The 10,000-nt window shown below is 38.0% G+C and overlaps 1 protein-coding gene across 5 annotated transcripts in view; it reads left to right on the plus strand.

The window, feature by feature from the left end:
- kcnip1a (Kv channel interacting protein 1 a) overlaps positions 1-10,000 on the plus strand; it is a 63,885-nt gene that overhangs the window by 27,660 nt on the left and 26,225 nt on the right. Inside the window, exon 1 of one of the 5 annotated variants that reach the window (XM_077247258.1) lies at positions 5,948-6,237. The exons of 3 other annotated variants lie outside the window; for them this stretch is intronic. In XM_077247258.1, the coding sequence (XP_077103373.1) occupies positions 6,180-6,237 (58 nt within the window). In that variant the 5' untranslated portion in view covers positions 5,948-6,179. Of the gene's footprint in view, positions 1-5,947; positions 6,238-10,000 lie in introns of those variants that run through there. One more of the 5 variants, XM_077247259.1, reaches the window with a different exon arrangement.

A 10,000-nucleotide genomic window follows, 5' to 3' on the forward strand; every position in this document is an offset into this window, starting at 1 on the left:
AGGAGTTTAGAAACGATGACGTAGAAGGTCACGCTCGGCTCTATGATTGGGTGTCATCACCCATGACGTATCCTTCCCTGATTCGTCAGCCACCCATCACATGTCCCGTCACCGGAAGAAAGCAAACAAAAACATCCTGGACTACGTAGCTGATGTTAGTGAGTGCAACATGGATAACGAATTACAAGCGTTACTGACTTTGATGTCTTTGTTAGCAGCTGTTGTGCAAGCAAATTCTGCATTTTACAATGCTATAACTGCCTACATGCGCCGGAGGCAAACTATTATTCGAGTGATCTGTGACTATTCCCGTGTGCAGCGGCGGTATCGACCGTACATGGAGCGTCGGTTTTGGGTTAAGCCGGGAAGAACCAGCGCATGGTGGGATAATTTTAAAAATCAAGTTGTGGTCCCTGAGGAATGGTGCGAAAACTTTCGAATGTCCAGAGCGGCACTTATTAACCTCAGCGAAAGACTACGTCCGCACGTGGAAGGAGCAACAACAAAAATGAGGATTTTACACCGGCACGCGCATGCACAGTGTTGGAGAATGGTCACGTGATCCGAGTTTTCAGTCGTTTTAATGTGGACGGAGATCAATTCTAATACGCAGCTAAAACGCTGATGTGGACGGAGATCGTTTTCGTTTTAATTCTCCGTTTTTAAACGAAAACGCAGTAGTGTGGACGGGGCCTAAGTCAGGAGCACTAACATGGGTATCTGAGTTTCACATCTCACTATTCTGTTGACACTAACACGTCCAGGTGAAATCATCAGCAGGGGTCACATGACACTCAACTTAAATAAACTGAATAATAATAAAATACAAATGACAGCCAAATTATGAAATTATCACAATACAAAAGATACACATTTGAACTATAAGCTCTAAAAATAATAAACAAACATTAACCAAGATGTCATGACCCACAGCTGACCTTCGCGTCAGCTACACCGGGACTACATTTTTTTTTGTTGGTCTGGACCAAACAGACCAAGCGAATCGAACTACAAGTGTAAACACATAGGGTGCTTTCACACCTGCCTCATTTAGTTCGGTTGACTCGCACTAGAGTTCGTTGTCCCCCTTGGTGTGGTTCGTTTGGGCAGGTGTGAAAGCAGCAATCGCACTCGGGTGCGCACCTAAAGCGGACCAAACAAGCGTACTCGGTACACTTTCAAACGATCTCTGGAGTTCGTTTGTGGTGAGAACGTGATCCGACCTCGTACAGACCCAACTGCCAAAGAACTGCACAATTTTGGACTAAACCAACTGCCGTAGTCAGCTGTGCTGTGCATTATGGGATGAGGGCTAATGTTTGTTGACAGTTTGCACTATGGGAGCTCGTGGACAAACTTGGAGTTGTGAGGAGGTGTGAAGCCTCATAGAAATTTGGTCTGATGACCATATTCGGTCCCAACTTTCAAAAACTCACAACAACAGAGTAATAACTTGCTAGAGACAGATCCGTTCAAGATAGTTCATTAACTCAGTAGTACACTTGCAGTACACTTGATAACAGCCAAGGTGGATTACATCTGCCCCAAACAGGTTCTTCTTTGCTACTTTTAAGCCAAAGTTGAACGGCATTAGATTAGATTGCCCCCTACAGGTCAATCTACAAAAGCTCGCTCTAAAACAAACAGTGAAATCTTCACTTTGTTTAGCAAAACAGATCTCCATAGTAAAAAGCGGCGTGTTGTCTGCCGGATTTTCCTCCTCTTTGTTTACTTCCGGGAGTTCTGTTGGAATTTTCCCACATGGTCATTCTGACCAATCGAAGTGCAGTTGTGGAAATACGTTCAAGACACATCTGGCCAATGAGTGATTTGGATGATGTCACGTGACTGCATTTTGGTTCGTTTCATCAACTGATTCAGACCAGAGCAATCAGTGTGGTGTGAAAAGGAACCAAAACGCCTGAAAAATTCTACAAAATATCATTTTTTTCGCCCTTGGTCCGGACCAAATGAACCGAACTGTGAAGGCACCCATAAATTAGCTCCTACATCAGAGTCGGGTCTAACCCAGCTCAATAGGAACTACCAGCGATGTAAGTGTATGTTGATTGGACCGTTGAATCATCTGCACCCGCAATTAAAAGACAAAAGCCGTACGGCTTTTGTCTTTTAATTGCGGGTGCCGATGATTCAACGGTCCAATCAACATACACTTACATCGCTAAATGTTGTAGGAGATTTCGGCTCTTAACCCGGGCTCAAACTAAAGGAGTTTTAAAATCGTAACCGATTGTGAAATCGAGGCGGTCATTTGTTTAGTGTAAATTTGCGTTACAAAAACCGGTCGAATGAGTTTTTGACTATCTCTCGAAGCTCAAAGCATTTTAGACCCCGTTTACACCTGTATTTACTGGCGTCCACTTGTGATCCGATCGACCAAAACGCATCTTAATACCAGGTGTAAACAGGGCCTTGCTTTTTTCTAATTACCAGATTCCTGCCGCTTGTGTTTGTCATAAAAGTTCCTAAATATCGCTCTTGTTGTCAGCCTCTTGATCCATGTCTCATCCACACAAACCCAACTGGGCAGAACAAGTCGGTGCAACCATGTATTTGTGTAATGAGTGGATCATGTACAATCTTAGCATTAACATAAACCCCTTCATGCTTATACCTATGGATCACCTTATCAGGGCTTATTTTACTGTATTATCCCTTGCATAAATGATCCACTAGAATCATATCTCATAATTGTGTAAGTCTCTTGAACGATAACTCTTGAACTCGTCTCAAGTGAGTTTAATCTTCTTCACTCTTAAAAATAAAGTTCCAATAGTGGTTTACCCAGTAATGCCTAAAGAACCATTTTTGGTTCCCCAAAGAACCTTTCAGTTATTAAAAGAAAAAATAATTTTATTAATGTGAATTAAGCCTGTCACAATAACTACTTTTTGTTGTGCGATATATTTTTCCCAGAAATAATTGCGATAAACGATATTGTCATTTTAAGACCATTTTATGCCACTGAATATATACAACAGCATAATAATGCAAGTAGCCCTATACACATTATCAAATGACAACAACCTTTTTATTATTTAGATCATGGAAATTAAGAGTCAAAAATTAAATATCCTAATTAAAAAAACTTGAATAAATGGTAAATAAACACTTGAAAAAAAGGTGAAATATAGCAAGAAAAAAACCAAATGCACAAAAGGCACTTATGATGATTTTGCATTTACAGATTTTTCTGTTTCTTTTCTCAGTAAAGTAAGGGTTCACACAATTGCTGAAAAACACAAACCCTACTAGCAGTCAGATGTTCATATGAACACAGATGCCTCAACAGGCCATATCTGCTGCAATGTTTATATTTGCACCAGAACAGTGGATTGCGGCTTTGAAATCAAGTGCATTTGGACTTATTCTTCCAAACTGTCTGTAATTGTAAAGAAAACACCATAATGCCCCAAAGACGCCTTTTTCACCCGTCGATGTGTATTAAGGAACTGCCCGAACCCCGCTTTGGAGACCACACACACTCAAAAAAATATTTTTTACCTCTTAAAATAAGCAAAAGTAACACGATTGTTTAATATTTTGTCTCAACTTAATTTAATTGTGTTCAATCAACCTAATATATTTAAAACTGTAGTTTACTTAATTCATTTGTGTGAAAACTACATGGACATTTTTTGTTGACAACTAACTGGGCAGCGGATCTTTATAGTTCCCAGCATGCTTTGCAAGGAACTGCATTAGGACTGCATTAGTTATCTTATGTGTTTTTCAGTAAATGGAAAGATGTTGTTATAGTTTATGTTAGTTTTTAATGTTCAGTTTTGTTAGAAACTTAGAGGACTTTCTGTAATGTTTTTGAATTTTGTGATTCCCATTATGCAGAAGAGTGGCGACTGTGTTTAGGCTGTGGGCACTCAGTATACACTACATATGCATTAAACCTCACTCACAGACCTGCATAAGTCATATCTAATATTACTATGTAAAGAGTTGTTCTATTTAAATTGAATGCTAGTAGCTACTATCATCGGAAGTAACTGTAGAGTCAAATTACCTAAAATTATAATGTTGGCGTGGACAAAAATGTAATTTAGTTAACTTGACAAAACTTTATCTAGTAGGAATGACACAATTATTTTAGTAGTATTGACTAAAGTTCATACAGCAAGATTACAACAAATCATTTCAAACAAATTAGATTTGTTGGAAAAATATAATTCAATTTTGTGGAAAAGTTTTCCTTTATTTAATTAAGTTGGTTCAACAGCTTATTTTTTTTAGTGCAAGATGACACCACGAACAGCAAAATGTTGGTGACAATCATTCATTATCATGTAAACATAATGGGCGATATATTGTCACCATATATTATTGTGCATATATATCGTGCGATAAGTCAATATATTGATTATTGCGACAGGTCTAGAGCATTTTAATAATCTAAAAAAGCTTTTTCCACAATATTCTGTGATGGAAACCTTCATTTTTAAGAGTGAGTTGTAGGAAACATATGTCTAGTGTCACTGCATACTGCATACTCATATTTCATAACCGTATATGAAACCGTATTTGATTGACAGTATTTTGAACACATCCACATCACCACCCTGCTTGGGTTCAGACCTTTTATCTTAAGAAGACCTAACATGTTATATGCTTATAATCTTAATTAATCCTGTGGTTTCATTTTATGATGATTCATGACTGTTCATTAATAATTAACGACGGTGTCATTTCAAGTAATTGGAATGCTAATGAATCAGCAGGAGTGTGTCATAATTTAGGCGCTCTTACATTGACGTTCTTGGCAGATGTTTCCTCACGATTGATAGGAAAACATGCACTTTATCTCTTTACGCTTTATAAAGTATGTTAGGCAGCAACAGAAGACGTCACTCGCACCTATTTTTGGGTACTTTTTGGTATTGAACAAAATGTCCAGTATATTTCTCTCAGGTTGTCCACCATCTTGGGTGAAACTTTTCATTAATGTTGTTGCAGTGCATTCTGGGATGGCGCATTAAGGATTTATGCAATGCTGTCTTAGATTTTTTTAAAGAATGATTCAAGGCAGCATGTCAAATCAGCCTTCAAAGTGTGAGTTGGTAGTTCTCACAAACCTCTCAAAACCAAGTAAAAAAAAAAAAAAGAACTGATAAAGAATTGCATCAAAAATTAAATGAGTAATTTTTCTTTGGCCCATTAAGATTTTTTTTGCATTAACTTAAGTTTTTTATTTTGTAATTTTGACTATTGATTCACATTATTGTATCAGAAATCAGAAATTTCTTCCATTATGTATGTGTGTGTGTATATATATATATATATATATATATATATATATATAAATTACAAAAATGTTTTAATTATTTTTAAAACTAGAAATACAATTATAATACGTTTACATTTATTTATTTATTTATTTTAATTTACTTTTTTTAAATTTAAGGGGGAAGGTGCTTAATTGTCATTAAAATAAAAATAAAAAAATCTTAATTGTCCTCAAGTTTAATTTATGGTTCTTTGTAGGGACATTTCTTTATTTCGTAATTTTTAATATTGATTCCTCTTTATTGTAATTCATGAGTTTAAGCCATCAGAAATTTGTACGATTATGTATAAATATTTTTTAAAATTAGAAATATAATTATAACACACACACACACACATATATATATATATATATATATATATATATATATATATATATATATATATATATATTACTATTTTAGGGGAAGGTGCTTAATTGAATGTCAAAAAAGCTTTATTTGTTTTATGATTTAGAAAAAAAAAAATTTTATGGGGAAGGTGCTTTAATTGTCATTAAAATGTCAAACAAAAATATTTACAAATCTCATTGCAACACATCTTAATGGTCCCAAAGTTTTCATTCAAAATATAATTTCTTACACACACACATAAAGGTACGGGATAAAAAAAAATGACCCAGACATGTTTTGGTCAGATGGAGAGTAAAGATGAACAAGTGCGTATGTGAGAAAGAGCGAGAGAGCGCGAGAACGAGTGTTTGTGGAGGGAGGGAGGGGTGAGTCGAGGCAGAAAGGGAGCAGTTGGAGGCAGGAGCGATAGATTAGATTCAGAAGAGAAGGAATGATGGTTGGACAGAGAAACACAGCCAGCGACTGATAAAAACGCACGTGACGGACACACGCATATACGACTGTTACAACATGGGGGCGGTTGTCGGTACATTGAGCTTACAGACGAGACAGCGACGACCATCAAGAGGTAAGACGAGGACTCACTCTGTCTATCTGTCTGTCTGTCTGTCTGTCTCTCACGCACACAGACAGGTAGACCGAGAACTTAACATATACCAGACTCAAACTGCGTGTGCATCCTTCAATAACATGCCTGAATGTGTGTGTTGTATGTGCATCCTTGAATAGCATGCATGCATGTGTGTGTGTTTGTATGTGCATCCTTGAGTTGCATGCATGCGTGTGTGTGTGTGTGTGTTTGTGTGTGTGTTTTCAGTAATAATTAGATGACTCGCACACATCCTCTCTGAGCAACAAGTGCCGTTTGACTGACGCCAGTGTTTCTGCTCTTTAATAAAGTAAACGCTGAAACACACACGCATTACGTGAGTCATGAAGCTGCGTAATATTTTTAATGTGAAGCGAGTAACAGCTTGCAGAAGAGCAGAGAGCGTGCCTGATGCGTGTGCGCGCGCATGTGTGTGTGTGTGTGTTTTGATGTCGGGTCCTGTATGCATATGTGTTTGAAACTCTACTCGCACACCCGCTCCGTTCCCGCCTGTTACCTTGGAAGCACTGTTGTCATGGTAACGGGGCGATGGCATATTAGTGTGTTTTTGTGTGCACGTCTGAAGGGTCCCGACCCATCGCTCATGTCCTAGAACCTGCAAGACAGATGAGAGAGAGAGAGAGAGAGAGACAACAGCACCTGTTGTTTTGGTTGTCTTCAGTGTTCAAGCAAACACAGTGATCTGAGCGGAAGATATACCTTAAAGGGATAGTTCACCCAAAAAGAGCTGGATCACTCCTTCATAGGCTTCTAAGGGATTGAAACTTGCCATCCCTGAAAAGTTATTAAAGACATTGTTAAAATAGTCCAAGTGACTACAGTGGCTCAATCTTAAGTTTATCAAGCGACGAGAATACTTTTTGTGCGCAAAAATAACGACTTAGTTCAACTATTCATTTCCTTCTCTGTGGGCCGCTAGTCAGTTAACGTAGTGTGATTGCTTAGAGCTACGTCACACGTAGGTTCACTATTGGCCGACGCTGGTCATGTGAGTGATGCGTGTGACGTACAACACCGAAGCGCTGCGCTGTTACACTAGTGAACTCACTCGAGGCCCACAGAGAGGGAAATTAATATATATATTTTTTTTTACGGCACTGAAGAAGCATATTATTAACAGAATCAATGTGTGACTTCAGCTCTAAAACATGTAAACGATCAAATTTGGATTTGATTGTTTGTTTTTTAATGCCATGCCAACTTCATTGGCTGTTTCCATGGTGAAAACTAACTTGAGTAATAAAATATATTATGTAATGCATGAGCAATATGAAATCAACTGTACAGTGATCCATAAATTAAACTCGATACGCCCTATTGAGTTCTCACTCTTTCATTCTCGCTCTCTTGTTCTTGTTCATTTGCGTGAAATCTTCAGTCTAGGCCTGTAAATGAAAGAGTCTGTGATCTTCGTTCTTGAGCTTCGGGTTTGCATCTGACTCCATTTACCAAATGAGAATGCTTGTGATGTCAACCTGTTTAGTTCCACTCCAACACAACTGGTAATGGACCATGTGATGTGTATTGCAGACAAAAATGAGAGGATATTGCTCTTAAAAATATTCTGACTTTACACACTTTCGTTGGGATAACGTGTCCTTCAAGTGCAGTGAGAAACATCACAATCACGAGTTTCAAAGACATGACAAACAAAGTTGTTATTTATAAGGAGTTGTGAAGGAACGCGCTTATCAGTTTGAAACGAGGCAGAAAGCAATTTTGATTTTAATGAATTTGCGAAATAATTTTTTCATGCTGTATTTAAATCATTTTATAGGCGCCATGAACAGAACAGCTTATAGACAATAAGTGTGAAATTCATCACCCTTTCACTGTTTGCTTTATGAAAACGAATTACTTTTGTTGGATATCATAAAGGCAATGAATAATTTTCAGATGAAGTTTGTAGATTAAATTCAGGACGGGAAAAGATGAAACCACAGCAGTATGATAGTTAACTCGAGAGAACGGACAGCATTTAAATCATCCGATGTGATTGATGTGTGCCGTGATCGGCTCAGACGGGAAGCAGGGAGTGAGATATTGATCTGACAGAAGCTTCTTCAGAATACCTGATCACTTTTGATTGAATATGTATAAATTGATAAACATGTCTTCACAGTAAGATCACTTAACCCTACCATGCTGCTCATGTGGCAGTCAAAATTGACAGATTAAAAAAAATATATTTATATTAAATTAATGTACCATATTTTAGTACTTTAGTTAGTTTTTTTATTTTGTATTTTTAGGGGAAATTATGTTTATGTTTATATTTATTCACTTTTTGAGCAAAGGCCTGAAAATTAAATTTCCATTTCCAACTTAAAGGTGCAGTGTGTGATTTTTAGCGACATCTAGCGGTTCGGTTGCGAGTTGCACTGAGGGCTCAGCCCACTGCTCACCCCTCCCTTTCGAAGAAGCTACGGTGTCTAACATGGGACAAACATATCGTCGTCTGAGACAGCAGAGAATAGCCAGAGTAAACCAAGCGCGTGTAACATTGTCACTGTTTCTGTACCACAGTCCATTATAAACCACATCATGGATAAAGTTTACAAAGCCATAGTCAGGTGAGGATCAAGGGTCTTAATATATAATATAATAATAGTAATCAGCTGATTGTCTCACGAACGTAACCAGCACATTTCTCCCCACATAGCAAACCCATAATACAGTGAGGGAGAAGAACCACATGAAACTATGCAACTATATATCTTTTCTAACAGGAAAGTAAAAGTTTAGCTGGCTAATATGAGCTGTTACTGTGACTGAGCTGGTTAAAGCTTAAAGCCTTGTTTAAACTCGACGCGTCGGCATGAGCCCAAAGGTGCGCGCGGCAAAAATGGCATGATTGTAACAGCGCGCGCGCCTCCGCATCCCCTAGACACCATTTACTACACACAATAGGCTTTTTTTCTCTGATTTTGAAAACTCTTCGCGATCGACTCAAAATGCTTCCAAGATCGACTTGTCGACCGCGATCGACGGGTTGGTGATTCCTGTAACGTTACTGTTTTACGGTCAATGACAAGAGTACTAATCAGCTGTCTCACGAACGTAACCAGCACATTTATCCCCACATAGCAAAGCCATAACACAGCGAGGGAGAAGAACTAAGTTACATGAAACAATCCAACTACATATTTTACACCACTGACAAGGAAAAAGTCACTACTCACGGTGTTTATGGCTAGCTTCTAGCTTTCTGCGGCTTCTCTTTCAAGGTAGTGACGAAACGCGCTCTGTAACGCTGTTTGTTCGCGGTCGGCTACGGTAGAAACATGACGTCACAATATGTCGACCTTCATAGAAGGGGATTCCCGCGCCTATGTAGATATAAATGTCTCATTCTAAGCTAATAAAAACATTACGGTTTATTAAGTAAGTTCTTTATACACCACTGAAAACATAGTTATGGATGTCATATTGCATTTCTGTTAATAGATACTCAAATTTTTTACACATTTCACCTTTAAACTGTGGTGAATCTTGAGTGCTTTGGAGCACAGACTTATGTTTGGTCTTGTTTTAAAGAAAACACTTCAGATTATTGCTGGAAGAAAAAGTCATTTTACAATACATTTATTGTAGTTTTAGAGATTATTCTGGATGTTTTGTGTGTGTGTGTGTGTGGGCTGCACGATGTTGAAGAAAAGTGTTATATGCGATAACTCATTAAATAATGTGATATTCAATATGCGATACGATCATGCTTAAA

This window comes from Siphateles boraxobius, unplaced genomic scaffold (genome assembly GCF_051911475.1).
Source record: "Siphateles boraxobius isolate OS27281-9 unplaced genomic scaffold, OSU_SipBor_1 3, whole genome shotgun sequence".
Taxonomy (NCBI): domain Eukaryota; kingdom Metazoa; phylum Chordata; class Actinopteri; order Cypriniformes; family Leuciscidae; genus Siphateles; species Siphateles boraxobius.